The sequence below is a fragment of the Coturnix japonica genome, chromosome 2 (assembly GCF_054131305.1).
Source record: "Coturnix japonica strain WE chromosome 2, WE-NBRP24, whole genome shotgun sequence".
Taxonomy (NCBI): Eukaryota; Metazoa; Chordata; class Aves; order Galliformes; family Phasianidae; genus Coturnix; species Coturnix japonica.
Window position 1 is genome coordinate 112,616,705 of NC_140664.1, and position 23,462 is coordinate 112,640,166.

The 23,462-nt window shown below is 36.1% G+C and overlaps 1 protein-coding gene across 16 annotated transcripts in view; it reads right to left on the reverse strand.

The window, feature by feature from the left end:
- HDAC9 (histone deacetylase 9) overlaps nt 1–23,462 on the reverse strand; it is a 445,991-nt gene that overhangs the window by 208,984 nt on the left and 213,545 nt on the right. For 12 of the 16 annotated variants that reach the window (XR_014943025.1, XM_015853723.3, XM_085538530.1 and 9 more), the window contains 2 exons: nt 2,096–2,337; nt 990–1,140 (listed from right to left, as the gene is read on the reverse strand). Coding sequence is in view for 15 of the 16 variants with exons in the window: in XM_015853723.3 (XP_015709209.2) it covers nt 990–1,140; nt 2,096–2,337 (393 nt within the window). In the remaining variant the exon portion in view is untranslated. The remainder of the gene's footprint in view (nt 1–989; nt 1,141–2,095; nt 2,338–23,462) is intronic. The other 4 variants (XM_085538528.1, XM_085538527.1, XM_015853726.3 and 1 more) reach the window with 1 other exon arrangement.

A 23,462-nucleotide genomic window follows, 5' to 3' on the forward strand; every position in this document is an offset into this window, starting at 1 on the left:
AAATGTTCCATAGACAAAGGAACCGAGGTACCCCTCACTTTTCCCTAAGAATGCAAAGCTAACATCATCACAGCAAAATGATGCTTTTGTGATTCACTGTTTATCAAAGTAATAGAAACCCTGTGGACATTAACTTCTAAAGTCTACAGTATGGTAAACCTACAACTACTGAACTGATACAGGTGCCCATCCAAGAAAAAAAAAAGGCAGGAGTATGTTTCCCATGAGTACTATGTACAACTGTTTTCTAGTTTGGTCTTTTTTAATTAGAATCTTTTGTTCAATTAGGAGGGCAAATACCAATATCTGGATGTGGCAATTTCATTTTAAATACCTTCACAATGCATTTTCAAAACCTGATTTTTAAGCTGATCTGACTACACTGAATTATTTGTATCTGTCTCCCTCTAGTGAGCATCAAACTCCAACATCATCCTTTGTATCTGTCATTTACCTGAGAGCAATATCTGATCTAGAAATAATTCCCTGTGGGGTCTCATGAAAAGGTATCTGAAGAAATATAAAGCAGTTTCAAGACACTGACTTTATCAATGAGAAAAAGTATACAGATGTCTAAACTAAAGATACTAGTAAACACTTTGTTATATTTTCAGTCTTGAAAAAATGCTCAAATAACTTCATCATTCATATAGGTTGTTGTTCGGTCGTGATATCTGTAATAGGAAATAAGCTCTATGGAGAGAAACACAAGTGAAGGTTTAGGCCTTCAAATTCCCTCCTATTTCTTAAAAAGAGATGTGTATCTACAAGTCTGTCAGAATGTGCAGTTCTCCAAATGTGCACACAAAACAGCAGCTTTCTTTTGTGCAACGGGTGGCTCTGCCCTTCTGCAAGCACAGCTTTGACTGCTGCTGTTGCACTTTGCATGCAGTCAAAGACTTGCTTCAGATCTCTTCTTAAGGTTCACTCCAGAAGGTAGAAGAAATATATTAATTTTGTATTAGGATTCATGGTACATAGGCACTTACTTTCTCGGCCTCTTTCTTTGCCTCTGAGGGGAGGAAGCTGCTGTTCCCTGCGATGCCTCTCCAGTTCCTGCTCTTGTCTCTGTTGCTCCAGTTTCTGCTCTTTTTCAAGAATTTCTTGCTGCTGTTTAATGGCTAGGAGTTCCTGTTGTAACTTGCACAGAACAAAAAGACATGAGAATGTGAAGCTTGCAGTGTTTTGTATGTCAGTCCTGGTCAAAACAACTCCCTTGAATAAAAGAGCACTGGTGTTTTTTGTGTGTGCTTACTCTTCTTTTCACCTCTTCACTGCTTTTCCCCAGACTTTTTAGGATCAAAATGCACCACCACTGAAATGAACTCTAACATCAGGTAGCAGCTGACTGCTGTGCTTTCTCTTCTTTCTCTTTTGGCAGATATATATGAAAACTGCATAATACTCTTTGCTAGAGTATCACCAAACCCTGGCTGCTGTGCTCAGTTGCATTTATGAGCTTCAGCCAGCAGAAGCTTTGCACAGTAGAATAATGAAAAGTAGATCAGAAGGAAAAATAAAAATAAAGGCAAGAACATAAATTCCCAGTCAAAATCCATTATAGCAATCCTACCACAACTTATGCAATCCTATATTTATATTTATTTATTTGTTTGTTTGTTTAAACATCATGTGAGGCATGTCAGAGTAGAGTGAAAATATTTGTAGGCCCTACCTCCATTTCAAAAGGCAAATATTACATACTTGTCTACTGGTTTGATTTGTGGGCATAAATTCAGATTGCAGCCAAATAAAGAAGACTTCTAATGCACTCAGAATTGTGTACACAGAGAAGACAGCCATATTGCATAGTCTGGCTGAAAATTTAACACTGTGAAATTGGTATATTGAATTTCCATGCATTTAGCAGCTTCATGAGCCTGGGGAGTCTAATAATCCTATCTTGGTTTGCTAGGTACAACTTGCTGGCAAAGCTTTTTTCTTGAAAAGGCTTCTATCATCCAGATACATAGAAGGAAGCACTCATACTCCATCTAGCAGACACAGCAAATCTTTCAGGAACACTCCCTTTCCATGTCTGCCTAAACATACACACTTTGCAGTAAACCGGGGGATAAATTAAAAGTGTTGCTACCTTTATGTGCTCCTGGAGCTGGGCCTGGTGCTGGCGGGTCAGGTTTTCATGCTGTTTCTGAAACTCTGCAATCAGTAGTTGCTTCTGAATTTGCTGCTGCTGCTGGATCAGAAGTAGCTCCTGCTGTAGCTGCTTTTCACGCATAATTGGGTCCACCATGGGAACCATCATCCTGAGATCAGTTCGCAAGTCTAATGGTGAAATAGGCTCTAATCCCACAGGAACTTCCGACTTCACATCCACTGAATGAGGAAAACAACAAAACATATCTACATTTAAATATAACCAGAGAAATAGAATAGAGATGATTCCTACTGAGGAAAAAAAGACAGTTTCACTCATACACTCCCTCAGTGTACAAAGGCAACAAGAATGCAAACTATACCGTATGCAAACTTCTGATATTTCTACTAGCAACTTAAAATTTTACAAATTATTTCATTATTTTCTTTCTGCTCTCTGCAAAAATATTCCCAGATTAATATTCTGCTAAATAGATTAGCAAGCAATCCAGTTCTAAAACCATGTCACAGCCTTGGGGAGCAATATTTATTGAGAACCTCCAAGGTACTATGACAGCTTAACAACAAACATGTGAGGCACTTCTTCAGCTTGAGATGAAGACAGCAGTTCTCACTGGGTTGCAAGATATCTCCCTAAAAAGTGAATGCTAGCACGTAGATTATCCAGGGATTGTGTTATGCAAAAATAAAATAGCTATTGCATATATCTGGCTTTGTAGCAAATGCACAGGAATGACTCACATGAAATAGGAAAATAATTAGACATACAAGACAAGAAGTTACAATAAAGCTGCATTGAAAAGCGACTGCTGTCATTGGAACGGATTAGGCCTAGTAGTCTCTCTACAACTTTCAGGGAAATGGAAACACATTATAGTATTTCAAATTGCTGCCATAATGGTACATATTTATAATCTTGTATTAAAGTAGTTAATGAACAATCTTGTGGTTTTCCATCTCCTGATTTAAATAGAAGTGACTAAAAAGCAGAAGAAAAGAGAGAGACCTGATGATTTTCACCATGATACTTGTAAAGTCCACTTTTTCATATCAAATGACAAGACAGAACATAACTCTACCTGTTGAAATAGAACAAAAAACTGACTAGTATCATTTTTACAACAGGAAAACAGCACAGGGCCTGAGATAGCACTTAGCAGTTCTGATTCCACCCACTAGAGGACAGTGGAATACAAACACATTAACTGCAATTCCTACTATTATATTAGAAAAATAAGATTATTAACTGAAAACAAATATGCTGTCAGGAAACAAACAGGGAATTTGACTGTAGACATATTTTTTGCTTTTATTCCTGTTGGAGCTGTATTTATTTCCAAGGAGAAAACCAAAATGAAACAGTGAAAAAATCCAGCAAATAGGAACAGTAAAGCTGCAGAGACCACAGCGAACAGACAGAACTGAATAAGAAGAATAAGAATAAGAAAAAGAAAAGGAAAAAGAAAAAGAAGGTAAAAAAAGGTGAGGCATCGAATCTCTTTCACTGACCACATCATTTTCTCATCAACATTCTGCAAACATAACATTTTCTGTTTGTTTTTGCTCTTTTCTTTCTTTCTTTCTTTCTTTCTTTCTTTCTTTCTTTCTTTCTTTCTTTCTTTCTTTCTTTCTTTCTTTCTTTCTTTCTTTCTTTCTTTCTTTCTTTCTTTCTTTCTTTCTTTCTTTCTTTCTTTCTTTCTTTCTTTCTTTCTTTCTTTCTTTCTTTTTTTAATCCTAGTAACTGTTATTATAAACCTCAGAGCATAATTTGACTTCTTAACCCTCTCTTCCAACAGAATGATTGTTTCTAAGTGCTTGCTTTTGTTCAGAGATTAATAGCTAAATTATAAAAAATCACCTTTAACTTACAAAAACTGCTCTTGATTATAAATAATTGCCCGAGACCAAGAGAAATGGACAGGCAAAAGTCCTGCCTTTCATCCCATTTATTCAGCAGCAATCCACATTCCATTTGTCTAGACTAAATATAGCTGCGTTTATACAAGAAATCAATAGTGCTTGCAGAGAGCAGAGGAAAGACATGAATATTTCATCCAACTCCAAGAGAACTGGCAATCAGCAAGCTGACAGAGCTTTGCAGGCTGGCTGCCCCTCTGGATAAGTCTCCAGCATTGGACAATGGCTCGTTGCCTGCAAGTCACAATCTTATCACAGGCACTCTGCTATTTTTAACATTAATTGCATTGTAGGTGACAAAGGCTTATCATGTTTAAAGTGGAGAGATGGATTTTCTTACAGCTTCTGTGACGGGATAATAAGCCTTACTAAGAGCAATAATAGTAACTGGAGCCCGGCAAACCTTGCAGGGTTTGGTTTGCCACAGTGTTTGCAAACTGAATCCTGCAGTTTATTTTGCAGATACTGGCTGCAAAACAACCCCTAGAATTCTGCATGGAGATTCAGCCTGATTACACCTCCTACCTCTGATGAGCGTCCTACTTCTTCATTTTGAGAGGCTTCTCTGTAACTGTGAGAGGAAGTCTCCTTATTTCTCCAATAATGGAAATTTACTTCCACAATTAGTAAAATGGAGAGCTGAAATCAGTTTGGTAAGAAACATGTTTTCAAGAATTTTTACAGACCCAAATAATAAATCTAACACTGAACACCTCCTTCATCGGGTTCAACTTTACCTCATTCAGTAACAAAGAGGAAGATAAACATTGAAGTATTCCTTTAACCCACAGAAATCAATATATAGTCTTTCATGTCATTTAAAAGTCAGTGTTTACTGACAAATAAAGACAAACAGTTTTTTTCCTGTTGTAAATATTGCTAACAGTAAGATTACCTCCAATACTACTACTAACTGCTGACACAGCATTACATTTTGTACGTAATTATCGTCTCAAAACTCTAACAGTTAATAGTTACATTGAAAACAGTGAACCTCCTCAAACAAATTATTCCATACACGTAACTGTAAAATCACCAAACCGAACACTGAGCTACTGTCTGTTACACAAACCTGATGCCACACACCCTTTACATTCTTGTTACTTGTTATCAGCTGACAAGGAAGAGGCCCTCCTCTGACAAGAGGCCCTGTGGAATTCGGACAGTGTGGAAAGTACGTAATGTAGCACAGAATCAGAACCAGTCTATTTAAAAGCTTTGACTTTTAGTAGAAACATCTTCTCCTCACCACCCCAACACAAATGTAACTCTAAAAAGACCAAAGGTGATGCAGGATGTTTATTCACAATATGGGTGCTTTAATTTATAACTCCCTTGACACAGAGAAATATGTATTTTTGTACTAGAAAAATGAATGTGCTAATCAGCACACACGGTGTCCAAACATCACATGAAGCAGTGGGAAGCAAGACTTCCAACAATAGGCTTTCTCAAGCTATTGCCCAAAGAGGAGGAGCCCTGTTTTGCAGTACTTCTGGTGCCTAACAGAGCAAGGTTGTAGCAGGTATGATTCAGGGTGGGACACTGCACTGCGCTCCTTGAGCTGTGGTCTGGACATCCCTTCTCAACATCCCTGATGACTGCAGGGCACACCCAGGGAGTCCTCCCTACAAATAACTGAAGTCAAACTCCATGAGCTCAAGTTAGCTGTGGTGAATACCACAGGAAGCTGCAGAATATTAACTAAAAACATTATTGAAAGCTCAGTGATTCCAGGAAACATACTAACATTTTAGCAGAAAAATATTTTCAGCTACAAAAAACTGCAAAAGGCATATGGATTTATTTTTCATATATAATCTCAAGAGCCTTTCTCTTGAAATGTAACAACAAAAACAGTCTCAGGAGAACTTCCATATCAATTATATTCCATAGCTGCACTGCCTGCAGTGCTTTTGACATTTTGTAGAAAGAAAATAAGGTACTTGCAAAATGGCATGTTTGTTGAGTATATTTAAAGGCTTGTAGTACAAGTGAAAAGAGGTAAAAGAGCTTGTTCTAACCTTCATGTGTTGAGTTTTGAAAACATGTCTTAAAATGGGAATCACTGAAAAACTTTCACTAAGAGACAGAATTTCAAGCTGGTTTTCGGTGATTAATTTCTGTACACTGGTATATTAGAATACATAAGTCTTATGAATCACAAACACCAATGGAAAATACCAGAAAATAAAATAGCCCGCTTTCTTACCATCATCTTCCAAGAGGGGCAACCTTCTTTTCTTGTTGTTGGCAGTTACTCTTGGCAGACATTTACATCACTTTTAAAAACAGGAACTTAAAGAAGGGCTGCTGCCACCAGCTGAAGTGTTGCCATCCTTTATTTGAGATGTACTGAAGAATTCTCATCCACTTGTTTATGAGAATATGTCCAGGGCATTTATGCTTCTTATGTTAGGGGAACTGTGTTAATTTGTTAAGAACGCTTCACATTAACCCTCTCACAGCAGAACTTCTCATGCTGTCAATAGTGCTTTTAGATGAGGAGAGGGTCAGAGGAGCAGCTTGTCAGCTTGTGTCTTGCTCCTGCTTGTCCATCCAGAGCAAGGTTTTACTCAAGAAGCAATTAAAGCGTATGGAGTGAACAAGGACGACTACAAAAGTTGGAATGCTAAATGAAAATCACATGTGGCAAGAGACCCCCAACTACAAATTTCAGTGCTAGCCAATAAAAGTATATTCCTGAAAACAGAAAGAACAAGTTTTGAAGAATAATCCTGCCAAGAAACGGGCACACCTCATGCCAAGTATCTACTCAGTCAAGTATTACAAAGAAAGAAGAGAATAGGAGAGCTGTTTATACTAGTGCTACTCTTTTGAACTATCCTTTTTAAAACAGAGCCCCTGCTTGAAGCGATTATTAGGTTGTACAGTGCTTTGATAGTTGTCACACTTTTTATGAAAACAAACAAGAACAGTTTTGCACACCTTAGTGTATACGAGACTGCCTCCATTTTGACTTCTTCAGAGAAAGTGAAGAAACCTTCCCTTTCAGTATTAGTCATCAGTAAATCATGACACAATCGAAGCAGTAAAGAATTTACTGAAGAGTTCTAAATAGTGGAAAGAGTAGATGATCCATCAAAAATGTACACAACATTTACTTTGCAGTTTATACGTAGAATGCTCTAGATTTATGTGCCACCTTATTCAAGACCTGAAAAGCACTGATATCTGAAAAGCCATAATGATGTCTAAAAAGGACAGAAAAGGACTGAAAAGATGAAATACTGCAGGAGACTTAAAGATTCAGTAATAAGGAATAAAAGGCAGGAGAGGAGCTTTGGCAATAGGATATGAGATGAGAGAATGGGGCAGAAAAGGAATGGCCAGTCAGTAAGTCACCAGTAACAGAGCAGAGATGGGGCACATGAAAAGGAGTTAAAATTTCTGAGCTAACTGGGGCAGGGCTTTCCTCAGTGTGAAGCAGCATTACAGGAACATTGCTCACTGTAATCTAAGAGCAGTCCTGGCATACTGATAAGGCACTGCTTGTCCTCAAAGCCTGTGTAAACAAAAAGCCAACAGAGTAATGTGTCAGCTGTGAGGATGCTTGGAAATTAAGTGAACAACATGGTTTTGAACAGCCATGACTAAAGAGGATGGAGTCTGACATGAAAACTTCTAGAGCAATTGCTCAACAAACCAAGACAAATTTCCTAATTTGGAGCTTGCTCTGCAAAGGAGAGATTTTCACAACCTTGTGGTGGAAGCTGGTCCTCTCTACAAGACCTGTGCTTTAGAAGTTGACATGTAAAGAATAAACAGTACAGAAACAGAAGTATAAGTCAGATGATCGATAAGCTGTGAAGGTTTAGGATATCCCTCATGGGATGCTTTCATTCATTTCAGCTCTGGTGGCTAAAATCTTGTACATCAATTCTCAGCTGGTATAATCTGTCACCCCTCTGTTGACTTCAATACAGGCAAAGCTTCTTTACGCCACTTGAGAAGGTTGATCCAGATTCTCTCTCATGACTACAGTGGTGAAAGAAGATGGGCCTGAGAGTATCTCATTTCAATATCTTTACTGGGACAAAAGCATCCTGATTATGGATGTTAGCTGGATTCTGTAATAAAACTTTTTCTTCAATATTTAAAATTGAAATAAATTTTTCTCCTCAAAATTATGCACAAGGATGCAACCAAGCAGCAAAAGGTGTCCTTCAGATTTCACTCAATTCAAACATTTATATCTTCAATTTTTATATTTTTTAAATAATTTTGGTTAATTACAATTCCTCAATTATAGTCTGGATTTTGGTTGTCACAGGCAAGAAAAACAAATAAAAATGAAAGATGTTTTTCAAAGGCAGCACAATCATTTTTTGGTGACAGCAAAGTGCCCTGATGCCATCTGTACTTTTAAAACTACCTCTCTTAGAAAATAAAAACACAAGAAATTACAATTCATTTCAGATCACAGAAAATAATTTCTAGTTATTTTCTTGGATTATACTTAAAAAGTCAGTAATTATTTTAACAGTACTATCACAGAATTAGAAGTATAAATGAACTGTCAAACTTGATGAGGCACTCAACTGACTTTATGGTATTAGGGAGAAGTGTAATAAATTAGCCTGTAGATGTATTCTCTTTTGTTCTATAAAAGGGATTTTATCATGATTATACATTTTCCCTATTTATTTTAAGTGTTTGCATACATGTCATAATGAGAAGTAAAATAAATGCAAACAGTGATCTGTGCTTTGATTTACCATTCTCTTATTTCCCTGGGGCCTGGAAAGGAAGCTTGAACAACCACAGGCTTCTAAAATATCAGTGAGAGGCCTTGAAATACCAACACTGAAGTTACAGCTAACTGGCTTTTGTAAAAAAATAAAATAAAATCAAAGGCTTTATTATATTGATTTACGAAAATCAGATTCCTCCTCTGCAAATATGCTTTTGAGTCACAGTCATAACAAACACAAACATAAAAGCCATCTAATTTGCTATAACCAAGAAGTTTTAAAATGTTAGTGTTTGCTGTTTCTTTTACAGTGAACACATTAGCCTGCCAGGGTTCATGCAAACAGCAGGCCAACCACTTCTGTCAGAGGAATAAAAGCAAACGTGCCCCAGTAAATCACATTGGAATGTGAAACACTTTTAAACTCAAGCCTGGGATGATCTATTGTCAAGAAATTCAAACTGATCTACATTTGTTTCTTTGGGTTACTGTACATTTCAGGTAGAGAGCTCTTATACACATGTTCCCTACACCCATCAGCACACAGGCATATCTTCACTTTCCAGAAAATGCTCTTTTGATGTAAGGAACTCTGAATACTTCTGCTGCAGGCAATACAGAAACACGACAAAGACAAATGTATGTATAGTTAAAAATATATCAATTCTACATCTTTCTTCTCAGTTCCACAGTGTATGACATACTAATAGTATTATTAGTTAATTATTAGATACTGCACATAAGAATAAACGTATTATTAACACTACAATAATGATGATACTCCAGTGTTAATAATGCTGTTGGTATACAGTATCAAGTTGATCTATTTGGTCATAGTGTGCACTCTGTTACAAGAAATAATAGAAAAGAGTACAAAACAAATAGCATTATTTTGGCTGTTTATCTTCTATACACAGATCAGTATCGCTCCTAAAAAGATGATACTAAGGATGACAATTAAGGTTAGATTTGGTGGTAACATTGTTTGGCAGTTGCAGAATTCATTAGGTACAATCTATCTCCAAACCAATAAGCGCCATCTTATCTGCTGGTCAATTCATTTAACTCTTACGATTACTTAATTAATGTAAATGGAACCATTTGTGATATAAAACTGTGGGCATGCACTTGCTTAAATACACATTGCTTGCATCATACCATGAAATGCTCAGCAAGCGCAAAGAGCAGACATGACAAAATATTCCTTTAATCTCCCTTTTTAAAACAAACATAATGCTAAATGGCACATAAAAATTATATATAGATATATATAATCTATAATATATATATATAAAATCTATAAATATATATAGATAGATAGATTTGTGCCAGTATTATTACACGTTAGAAGACAGTGTACAAAGCCGTGCAGGATGCTAAGGATGACTGAGAAGGCACCACAGGGCTTTCCAGAGACCTGCTACAGCATTTTCTGATACCCCATTCAGAGATATTACAATACTGTAGCAAGAAGTACCCAGTACATCCAGAATGTAGATTTCCACTCACTCTGCTTTCATCTGTTCTCCACCTGTGAATGCTGTAGGTGTGTTGGTGGTTATGTAGAATTTACAACAGCTGAATAATCCCCAACAGTGGGGTTGTCACTATTCTAATCCTAAATGGGTGATACAAAGAAAGATGAGAGGGCAAAAAGTTCTCCCTTAAATATCAAAGATACCATTAGGGTATGCCAGCAGTTATATCTTTAGTATCATTGGACAGTGTTCTCCCAGCCAATTAGGCTGTGGGTAGAGCTCTGCTGAACAAGTATCCACAAATAGTTTTGCTGTTTCAGGTGTGTGACAGCCAGTGCTTCAACTGACACCCTTGGAAGCCAAGCTCTGGTGCAAATCTTCCAAGGGTCTACTGGCAATTCTTGCTGGCAACTCTACTGGTATTTTAGGAATAAATAAATAAATAAATAAATAAGCAAAAAATAACCAGGAAGCATTTTTTCCACCACTTTCAAAGCTTTTTTTTTTTTTTATTTTATTTTTTGTAGCTGTTTGTGCACCCCAAGATACTACCATATTTAGGGTTTTTCTTTTTCTTTTTTAATGCATAGCTAAAGCTAACATGTAGATGTGACTCACTAAGCTCACAGTGTCTCTAGAAGTCATTTTTCCCAGGAAACCAGAAATGGCTTTCTATTATTCCATTGTTATTAATCAGTGTTTATGGATCATCCAGATCTTAGATATAAATAGGGCTAAACATGGTTTTGAACCCAAGCACAGAAAACTGGGACAGAACTGAAATCTCCCACTGAGGAGGGGAAAAGCCCAACAAAGAATAACAACACCTTTTAAAGAATCATTTTAGAGGGAGATTAAGGGAAACAAATGTCTGGGGCTGGCAACATACTACTACTTACTATGCCAGCTCAGAAATCTAGTTCATATATGCTATACGAAATCAACAACTGTAGATGTTTATTAGAGAAGAAAAGTTGTGGGTTATTTTCCTATGTTTTTATTTCTGTTCTGCTCTCCTTCATACCACCTTGCCTTGGACTATAGCATAGTTTGGGGAATCTGTCCTTTGCCAATAGAAAGCTCTCAGTATATTTGCATAGTGACTAAAATAAAGTACATGAATACTATTAGATCACTAGTTTGCACCTGTTGGAATACTGATATCTAGGATCAGAGATTAAAGCATGCACAAAGAAAAATCTATGGGGAAAGCAGGGAAAAAAGAAGAAATTGTCATAAAGGTGATTTAAAGCAAAGCAGGTAGAGTTTATTAGACTGCAGAAGTGAATTAAGAGTAGCAGAATATGAAAAGGGACAGAAAGAATGGCAGTACAGATGAGGAGAATATTATGCAACTACTGAGCCACAGAGTTGGATGGACTGAGATGTCAATAGGCAGAGACAATGGGCTGCTGCAAGGACAGTAAGGGATCTTCCAGAGGAAGATCCAATTATCTTGATGAAAGAGTTGTGTTTCAAAGATCTTGATTTAATCTGTTGGGTTTTTTTTGGTTGGTTGGTTGGTTTTTATGGTTTTTTTTTTGTGTGTGTGTTGTTGTTGTTTTGTTGTTTGTTTGGTTTTGCTGCCAAAAGAGTACATCTTTCAAACAACAACCTTGAGGAGGATGAGGATGGCCTCATTTCCATTACTAAGACAGGCACTTTCATTAAAGAGATTACATTAAAATATACAAAAAGCTTTATGAACTCACAATCAAGGAAATTCCAGTCTTCCAAGATGCTTTTTTTCTTCCTTCATTAATACAAAGAGAGTTGGTTTTGTCGTGTATTGATTCAAACAATAACCTTCTGCAGAAAATAATAACAAAAAAGAGGTCTCTCTCTCTCATATTCTGCTACTTGGGAATTGGGGGAATTACTTGAAAAAAAGGAGACAGACATCTTAAGTTCACAGCTGTAACCGAAGTATTACAGAACTCTCCGATTTTATAATAAAAGACTGTTGTGGTAAAAATACACACACACACATAAACAATTAGATTTTCAATTCTAAGATCAAATTATGTTCTTGAGCTGAAGAAAATCCCAAACTGGAGATATAACATCTAGTTCATGTAGTTATAGTACCATAGAATCATAGAATGGATTCATGGGTTGCACTCTCCAGACTAGATAGATCTCCAGAACATTCCCCCAAAATGTGAAGGCCTGATTTCAACCACCAGAGGGGGCTAATCTTGTTTACCAGATCAATCAAAAAATTAGAATGAAGCATGGTGAAATCACCCATTACTAACAAATACCATGGTTTATATCCAGGTATATGTGGATACCAAACACAATAAAAACATAGCTTAACTGAGTTTATTGATATAATAAAATTAATATTTTTGCTTTAAATGTTCATTAGCAAAATTCCTATTGGTATCCTTTCCCCGGATGATTTTTATGTTAATTATATTTTAAGAATTCATTGAATCATAGAATTGCTCAAGTTGGAAAAGACTTTAAAAATCATCAAGTCCAACCACAACTTAACCATACTACCCTAACTCTAACAATCATCCACTAAATCATGTCCCTGAGCACCACATCCAAATGTTTTTTAAACACATTCAGGGATAGTGACTCAACCGCCTCCCAGTGGACCCCACTCCAGTGCTCCACAAACCCTTCTGTAAAGAAGTTTTTCCTGATACCCAAACTAATACTAATAATTGACGTCAATGGAATGATATATCAATCGAACTTAATATTATTTCTTGATTTGACTTCAAGCCACTACCAAGCTTTTAAATTCATTTCAGGCATACATTGGCTTAACTCAAAACTGCAAATAGAGCAAACTGTCTCCATCTAATTTACAGTTAAGTTACCTCAATGAGTAAGTAGAGTTAGGGACATATGATGGTGAGCACAGGAAAGAAACTGACATTTCTACTCATTCTGTTAAACATTGTCTTAGTAATTTTTGAGCACTGGAAAAGCAAACTATAGGAATTACTAATATTCTACTGTAATTTTGGTTAAATACATTTTCCATCATTATTATTCTATATAAATATTGAATAATGGGTCTGTATTTTGTAACATTCAAACAAAACAAAACAAAACAAAATAATGCAACAAAAGACTGCTAAGAAATACCTCTACCTCTACTTTCTTTATATATATATATATATATATATAAAATAAAAAATTAAAAAAGAAATCCACAACAGGAACAGAAAAATTCCATACCTTTTTTGATGCAATGTAGCAAGCACATTTCAGAAAAATGGAAATCCAAAAATTATTACCATTTTTTTCTGTATATCAGCAGGTCCACTTCTTACTAGTGGGTTGTCTGATTTTCCCTTCATCTCAACTCATTTGACAAACAGAAGGCCGGTCAAGTGGGTATATCTTCACCCTCAAATAACAGATTTTTTCCCAAGAAATTTTGTCCAGAAATTATAATTCACACTATGAAGTTTAAAAAAATCCATGAGAACTTTACTCAAATTTTAAGTGCAAACTTTCTAAATTTGCAGACCAGGTGTGAAACTTGCACACTAGAATGACTGCTTACGTGGAGTCAAGCATTCAAAACTACTCTTCAAGAAACTCTTTGTGTCTTTTGAGAATCTCAAACTAAATCATTTAAATAGAACTTAGCCATATTGAAACCCTCAGCCCTCCACACTTAGTAAATTAATCATTCAGAGTAGAAGTTTCCTCAAAAAATTAAGGTCAAAAAAAAAAAACAACCTTGGCACACTGAAGTATGAAGTGCATTTAGTTCTGTTGATTGAGTCTTTGAATCTGACTGTAAATGACTTCATGAACTGAGAGTATGCAGTGCAAAAGACGACATGAAAAAAAAATGCTCTGCTTTTAAACTGTAAGCAGAACTTTGATCAGTGAGAAAGGACTCATGACATAGTATGGAATTATTGTATATTAAGGACTGGGAGAGAGCAGCACAATTAAAGTTTTGCCGTGACAAAGCTTGCCATGACAATTGCAAGGCAAATCACTGAGAGAGCTTGGTATCGAACAGAAGTAAAAAATTTTGAGTGCCATAGGACAGAAACTAGAACGCACTGCAGAAGGTTGGATCCCTAAAGTTTCAAGAGTGTCTTAGCTGGAGCAGCAGTGTCGTTTCCTGTGCTCTTCTGTTCAATTTCATTTTTTTTCTTCTCATAAATAGGCAAATAGTTCTTCAATCTTTCTTTTATTTCCATACCCATATCTGATACATTTTTGAAATTATTTTCTTTTTCTTCCTTTCTGCATTTGAGAAATCAAATGTTTAAAATATTAGAAACTTCCATTTCAAATGAAACATTTTCTTCTGTGAATACTGTATGAAATAATATCTAAAATAACAAAATAGATCAAGAATACAAGTAAATAATGTAAGTCAATAAACGTTACAGCAAAGCATTTCCAGCTCTCTTAGCTAAACAAAGAGCCTGACACACTCCTACCCATAGTTTAAAAATTCTTCCTGACTGCAGTCATCTGCTTAATTTTTAGCTTTCCTCTCTCTTTCAAACAACGTGTTACAAGTTACCAGAAAGCAATTTTCAATGGTCTTAGTTTATTGAAGATACTACAATGATATTTTATTAAAAGAATTAAGAATAAAATACAAATAGCTTCACATGCATCCAGAAAGTACAGCTTCACTTTCTATGGCTTTTTATATTTATGTCATACACGCTTTTATAAATTACACTGATAAGAAATGGAAATATATTTTTTGCTAATGAGTGATATCTGATGGTAAATATCCAAACTGAAGTTTTTACGCTGTAATGGAGTTCCCTGTAGCCAACCCTGGCCCAGCACTCTCTGCTGACTGTAAAGTTTAATTGATTAAAATGAAAACTAAGACATGTTATTGTATCCATAAAGCATAGTTAATGAAATGTTTTAGGGACTGAAGCTGAAGAACAAATTGCATGAAACTGACTTCCCCCTAGTTAATGGCATAAAACACCATTTCCTAGAATTACCACAAAATGTATACAGTCACCATCTCCTCCTTGTTGTGGACAGAAACACTCTTCAGAAAGTACAGGATTAATGGTGTTTGGACATGGCATAAATATTTGGAGAATTACCAACAGTCAGCCTACCTGTAGCAAAGGAGGTCTGGAGGTGTCACAGATTTTATACATCCCAAGTACGTGAACGCTACTTTGACAATCAGACAGTTTAGATCTATGCACTTGATGAAACAGCACAAAGCAAAGCTGATACCCAGTACTATCACTTTTCACTTTCTCCACAACTCAGCATACCAAACCAGCAAACTGACTAAATCTTGGTTCAGAAAGAGCTCACTTATGCATCCATAAAACTCAATTTTATAGTGATATAAAGTATCTATATAAAATTATAAAGTATCTATAAATGATAGATAGTGATATTTTATATATATCACTATCTACTTAATTCTTTTATTTATATATATATATATATAAAAATATAATATATATAAAATATAAATATACTGCCACTAAAACCCCCAATTAGACCCACTGAAACAGCATCTCATGACTATCATCAAATGATGTCCTTTCAGAATTACCTGAAAATGAAATCTAGTTAAAGACCTAAAACTTCCAGAATTGAATGAAAATGCTCAGTAGTAATCTTAAATAATTCAAATATCCTGAGAAAGTACCTGTGTACGTGAAAGAATCTTCAGAATTTAATCAGTTCCTCAAAAACAGTTGACCATGCTGAACTGATTCAGAGCATTGCACAGAAACTGGTGATCATTTCAGTTATTTTTGTATGAGATCTCAAACTGATATTCATCTTCAAATCTGTGCTGTGCCTTCCTAGTGAGAACCTGCTGATCACTTTTCTCTCAAAGAAAAGAGAGACTAGATGGAAAATTACTCACCAAACCTTCCATCCCTTTAAATAAAGCCCTCTTCTGAAATCTTACCGTGCATCTTTTCCTCTCATGTTTGTTCAGTTCCACACATTTCTGAGTTCAAAACACTGCTACAATGCTGATATTACCCCGATAACGTCAAGCAGGCTCACATGATACAAGCTTCAATGCAACCAAAACTTAAAACTCTGCCAGAGTTTCCAATTTTCATATCAGGCTGGTTCAAATGGTTATCAAACAGCCTTCTACAATATTTCATCTGCAGAAAGTGCCACAGCAAGTTTCCATATTATCATTATTACATTATTACAAAGACAGAAAAAAAAAAAAAAAATTGAGTTATTTGCAAAGCAAAAGCCATCCTGACCTGAGAAGTATGTCTTTTTCTGAAATAAACGTTGCTTGGTTCTAAGAATTCACACAATTCATTTCCTTCGCTCTTCCTTGACAATAGCTATTTAGAAGAGATCTATTTATTCTCCAGCACATCTCACAGTTCCTGTTTCTAAATGAGAATTATATTAACAAAGGGTAGAAATACACAAACATGTCTCAAAAAAGCAAGTCTGATTTCTATAACATTCACTGAACAAAAACACTTTCAAAGACCAACATTAATGCAGTTAGCCTTTCAAGAGCTACTGATCCTGTCAAGTGTCAAAAGATGTTCAAGATAAAATGAATAATTGGAAATAACTGTATTACCTTATAAATCACTTCTAAATTACTATTCATGAAAAAATGTCAAAATTGACCTTCTTCCGACAACAGCAAAATTATATTTATCATGATAGATTATTGCACCTTCCCTTTATCTATTACTGTCACATTAGATTAAAAGCGCCCCTTCCTTCTTTTAATATACCAGACTTCATGGCAAAATAATTTTAAGATGCTATATGGTACTTCCAAAACAAACAACAACAACAAAAAAAAGGCAGTGAAAGGAATCCAGGAATCCACTTCCCAGAGATCCACTCAGTGCATAATTATTACTCTTGCCTCATTATGAAAGCTATTTTCTGCTCCGACTAAATCACTTATGTTCTTCATAGTGCAGTATCTACATTTACAGCAAAAAAAAATCAGTTCAAATAAATCTAAATCTTCTGAAAGAACATACAGAAGCACAGCACAAACAGGAAAAAAAAATTAGAAGAAGAAAAAAAGAAAAAGAAAAAAAAAGGAAAGGAACTGCGGTAAAAACAAATAAAAATTAAATGGGTTATGAAGTGAAATGCAGTGGACTCTTTCTGTGTTTTGAACAGATCCTGTATATTTTGCTTCCTTCCCATGCTCTTCATAAGCACTTCATCATCACCTCCAGGGACTACTTTTGACTGTGTAATCTTTGCTGGCACCTCCCACTGTGAAACTTCACTGGTTGTGGCCATTGAACTCGTGGTGTATGTTGGCATGGACATGCAGAGTGGTTTTGTTTTCATCTCTTTCCTGTGGTTTCCTTTTCCACAGTAGGCTACCCAATATTCCACAGCACAGTCTGAATCAGTATAAATTTCCTGCTAAATAACTGTGGTTCCAGTCCTCAGCCTGACCTTAGGCACCAGGGACTGAACCACAGTCTCCTCAGTGCAGAAATATCAACATACTACTGCAGTTGCTGAGTATAATGATTAATGCATCAAAATACCTCTACTTTCTAGCAGAGTATGTTCTTAATGATTTTCTTAGCCTTTCAAATTGAAAGCTTGCACCACTGTAAAGGAATAAAATAAAAACACAAACTAACTGTAGGTTTTTTACTGAAACATTCTTTAGCCATAATATAATCTCAGTCACATCTTTGTATGCCATTAAAGCAATTTGCTTTAAAACATAAGTATACAAACTATATCCCTTAAAATGAAAATCTTGAATTTTTAAAATATTTCATAAATATGCATATAATTTTATATTCAATTTTTAAAAAAGAGTTCCTTCTTTTATTTTACCATTAAAACATACTACACACACAGCTAAGTCAACAGCTACAGAAATACTGGCACTACTGCTATCCTAAAACAATCAAGCCACCAAGGAAGACCAACTAAAGGAAATGGCACCATCAGCTTGCTCAATTTTATTAACTGAAAACTTTAAGGTGCAAAATCTATATATGCACACAGCTGATATACTCAACTTTATTTGCTATTTGCATTTGAATTGCATATGCATGTATTTACATATGAACAGCTGGACTAAGCATTAAATATTATAAGTCCACGTCAAGAGCTGCAAACCAAAAAATCACTTCAACAGAGTATTTTTTCTTGTATAATGTTCCTGTTAGTGGTTTGAATGGAGACCTAAAGAAAAATTGCTCAACTATACTCATTATTTCTAAATGTGAGACCTTCAAATCAACCCTGAGGTTGCTAAGCCACTTAACACCGTATACCAGATCCTCACCTCCTCCCTGTAGGCTGTGCCATCCATCACTATCAGATTTGCCCTCATATTGTTGTCTCTGAAGACAAGGATGAGATCCCTGTTCTTATTTTAAGAAAGGAGTCAAGAGACTCGATAAGTTTCACTAAGAATGTGTGGTGTGAGCCACAATGTCAGCTACGTGAGATATATCCAGTGAGGGCCCAGAATGCCTCACTAAATCCATCTGTGCTATCAGGGCCTGTCACTGAGCACGAGCGCTGCACAACAGCCAGGAGCTGTGGAAGCAGGCAGTGAATGGAGTTGTTTCTTCAGGGGTGAATATGACTCCTACATCACTCACTTTGCTAGTAAAACATAATGCATTTAATGCAATTAAGTCAATTAACACCATGTGAATACTATTTTAAAATGGATCAAGTTGGGTAGCCTAGTGCCTGGGGAACAGCTGTCATTCAGCAATGATAAAACCACTCTTCCATCGAGCAGGACTCTTATAGCACAGTAGCACCACTTGAGATCAAAAAATAGCCCACAATAACTGGTGTTGACAACTCCCAGCAGCAACCTCACAGCCATTTCACTGACCGTTTCTGCAGGCTGTGAAAGACAAAGCTACCAACACAAAGCTAACAGTCCTCAGCTAGTTTCAATCTAAGTAAAGAAAACCATCTGGCAAGAATTCTCTGTCACCCCAGATGTTAAATGGCTCTTGGTCTTTCTTAGGCTTTTTGGGGGTCCCTCCAAACACTGTCTTTCTTACCTGGCCTCAGGGCACTAGCACACCTGGTAACACAGGAGAACAGCTAAAAGTTCTTCCCTTGCAATCCACAGGGGGCACAAGGGAATAAGTTGGAGAAAAAGGGACAGATCATGAGGAATGGCTGGGATTTACTGTGACAGGCTGATGGAATAGGACTCCAAACTGCTGATGGTAGGGCTTGTGGTTTTAAAGAACTTCTGTGTTGAGATGGATTTTGAAGTTTGGGTAAACTGGACTGAAATAACCCATGCCTACCAGATACTTATCTACACTGATGTGCCAGTATCCTTATTCTGATCTGATAGCTACACTTTTAAGAGACAATAAGCTTTAAGTCTCACTTTAGCTTAAAGATGTAAAGTAGAATGACAAGTAAATATATGTTGTTTTTGCTTGAAATTCCTAGATTTTGCTCACTCCTTTTTGGCCAACGTCAGCTGGCCATTAGCCCATACTGAAGTATTCACCAATAAAATGCACATCATATTAGAGCAACAGCCTTCACACGATATTTTGCAAATCTGCTGTTCTATTAGCAGAAGTGAAGTGAATTTTCATAAAGTAGATCATTTCTTATGTGAGAGAACCCTCAGCGGATGAAGAGGCATTGAGGGAAGTCATGCGTTTAACCCCATCTCGTACAAAAATGGGTTGGGACTTCAAACAGATGTGCAAAGATCTGCAAATTTTTATAGTATTTATGGAGATGAAAGCATCTGAAAGAAAACCTGTGCCTTTTATGTTAATTCTTAACCCTTCTCCTGTCCCCTTTGACTGATGCTCTCAGTAAAAAGAAGTCTGCTTAGAGTCTGCTAATGCTTTCCAGACTATGGTAGACTCCTAAAAGCCAACTCAGTGTGTTCAGAAAGGAAGACAGGCATATACCACATGTGCATGCTGCAGTTGCTTTCTTTGTTTTCTCTCTTTCTCCCCACAAAGACAGAACAGGGGAACATGACAGTGACCAATCTACTGGCAGATGCCATATTTATTCTCATTGAATACCTTCATATAAGTATTTTGCAATCTCTGTCTTACATAGCATATACAAGGGCTACTCCAAAAGCCTTCTATTTAATCATGTTGGCCCACTATATCACAGGCAGATGTTGGTGGTATGGCAGTACCACCCGCCAATATTTCATGATATTTTGTTGCCGTTCAACAGATGGCAGCAGAGGGGTAGTCTGATAGAATCACATCTGACGTGAAAGTACAGACAAAGCAAATGTGTGGAACTGAATTTCTCCATGAGAAAAAATGGCACCCAACAACATTCATTGGGGCTTACTGAATGTTTCTGGAGCTCAAAAATCAGATGTGAGCACAGTTAGGCAGTGGGTGATGCATTTCAATTGTAAAGACAGCAACAGGGGGTCACCTTCACTGTTACAGGTTGCTATGATCATGACATACAGGCTCTTGTTCATCACTGATGGAACTGCACAACTAATGGTGGTGACTATATTGAAAAACAGCATTTTGTAACTGATCATTTGCTCTGATAAATAATGTTATTGTGCTCTTTGTATAAGTTGTAGTTTCCATGGAATTAAATAGGAGGCATAACTTTCAGAGTGATCTACATATATTTTGCACATACACAAACTATAATCTCACTAATCAGACTGGAAATTTCTCTGCTATTGCATTTTAATATTTGGATTGATATACAGTAATTTGTTACCTCTGGAAATGATTTTATGAAATGTCAGTCTAGATTTTCAACTGCAGCTTTCAATTACCAGTTTAATCTATTAATGAGATACTTCAGAACGTCTTGTGCTTCTCTTCTTTAGTCATAAATACTATAATTGAATGTCACATATATTCAAATCTACTCTACTGCCAGTATCCCTTCTGAAAACCACTGTGTGATTTTCTTTTCAGATCATATTAATTAATCTTTCATTGGATTAAGCTACTATGGTATGTTTTGTTGTTAGAAAACAGCTGGGTTTTACTAACTTCAGAGAAGTCTTTGTGCAACCTAATGTCATATCCATTGCAAAGCCATTTTAAAGCTAAAAAAAAAAAAAAAAAAAAAAAAAGCTATGCATGGCATAGTTAATTTGTAAGCACTTTCATCTGTATGATGAAATATGACGATATTTTCCCACCACATTTTTGTTTGCTGTCATGATAGCCAACTACAGACTAGTCAGTTCTACTGTGAAAGTAGAAAGCAGATAATATTTGCTCAGACAGGTGTGCAAAAGACGGCAGAAGCTACAAACAGCACTGAGCACAACGTTGTGGATAAATGACAAAAGACAATTTTTCCTTTTAAGTAGTAGCTATGTGTGACAAATAGCTTTACAATATTTAATAATGTACAGCAAAATCTGGAGAGATACACAGGAGAGATAAATTGATGTTATCTGGACCTCTGATTGTGACCATTTCAATATTGTTTCTATAAATGTTGTACGTAAGCAGCTATAAAGAGAAAAACTTAAAAATAGGTCATAGGCATTAGGAACAGATTATACAGTACAGGTAGGAAACAGTGATTACTGAAACTAGTACAAATTGTGTCTGTGTTCAAAATGGGGAAGTCACCATCAACACAAATAAGCTGTCGCCATCACTGAATAAACTCATATCATTTCAGAGCACAGTTTTGCTGTCTTCTGTGACATATTTATATATCTCAAGGGAGTAAAAAGTCAGAAAGCAAAATCATGTTTAACGTGGGTTGTGTGTGAATAGTGCTGTGAGGCGTGCCCAGAATAAGATGAGATCACATATCCATCACCACTGGAGATGTTGGGTAAGAGAACACAAAGAACTCCACACACAAAAAAAGTAAGAAAAAAAGTCACAATTCCTAGAAAACATGTTCAGATCTCGAACCAGTCATATATACACCTCTAAGACTAATTTCCCCAAGAAAGTCTAGCTTAAAGAGTTGTGAAGGGTCAAGTATAGTTGGTTGTTCATGAGAATCTCAGCTGCACAGCTTTTGTTCATCTTTCCAGGGTGGGCTGTACAACACATAGATGACAGCCACCTCACTTCCCAAAGAAGCCTAAATTCTTTCCTAAAAGGCATGAAATAAGAAACATCCTGGTTGTCTGCAACCTCCCAGGCTGCATCTTTTGAACATATCATTCTTCTGTCCTTGTCTTCATCTTCCCTTTCTCTTTAAAGAAAATGTAAGAAAGGAGAGCATGACCCCAAATGAGCAACATGAAAGCAGTCACATATTTGCCCCACTTTTTGCAGGTGACAGATGAAGGTTTGCTTTTTGCTAGTTAATTTATCATTTATAATGTTTGATATATTTAATATCAAGAAAAACATGTCATATATCAAACCTTTGGTTCTTTCAGTCATATAGTTTTGAATTAGCAACTTTTCCTTTGCAGCTAGCAATTTATTCCTTGTTCCTTCTGCTTTTGCTTTCTGTCATGCCCACAGTGCAGAAGGAATGGAAGAACCAGTCAACAACCTGTACAAAGCACTTGCCACCATGTAAGCATCCACAGACAGATATAAAGAAGATGAAATGAAGCACAAATTAAGACTGAAAATATAACATTACTTCCTCTTTGTTTTTTGGTGTTGTTCATTTTTGTTTGTTTCTATTCTTTGTTTTAGTTTGGTTTGTAAGGAAGAATATACAAGGAGAATATGCAGAACACTAAGAAATTACTGTTCTGTGGAAAACCAAATCTCACACCGACTTATTTATAGCCAAAATTATTAACAGTTGAAATCAGATTTAGATTGATGACTATGCCTTAAGATACATATGCAAACATCCCCTTAAGACACATTTCTTAAAGGAGCAAAAAGAATCCTCGTATTACCTTTTAGTCATGAGCCAGGATGCCATGGCCATGGTCTTTGGCAGGAACTATGTGGTGGAATACAGAACCCATAAGTATTACCAGAGATCAATTGCCATTTGAAAAAATGTTTTAGAGGCAATCTATTCCTTTAGAAGTGTTTGTTCATTCATACAGAATACAACTGATACCCTTTAAAAGCTTCTTCCTGAAGTGTCTTCTTAGACAGCTATAAAAATTTCACTTGATGCAATAAATTGTCTAACTTGGCTGCTGGTTTAAGTACTCAACTTGGCTAATCATGTCCATATTTTGTTTTGTAAGAAGTCAACATGTCTTCAGAATTCAAGAAAAATTGTTAATCAATTGCGCTAAATCGGAAAAAGTATTTTTACAGCTGTTAGAGTCTACATCAAATATTGAATCATAAATG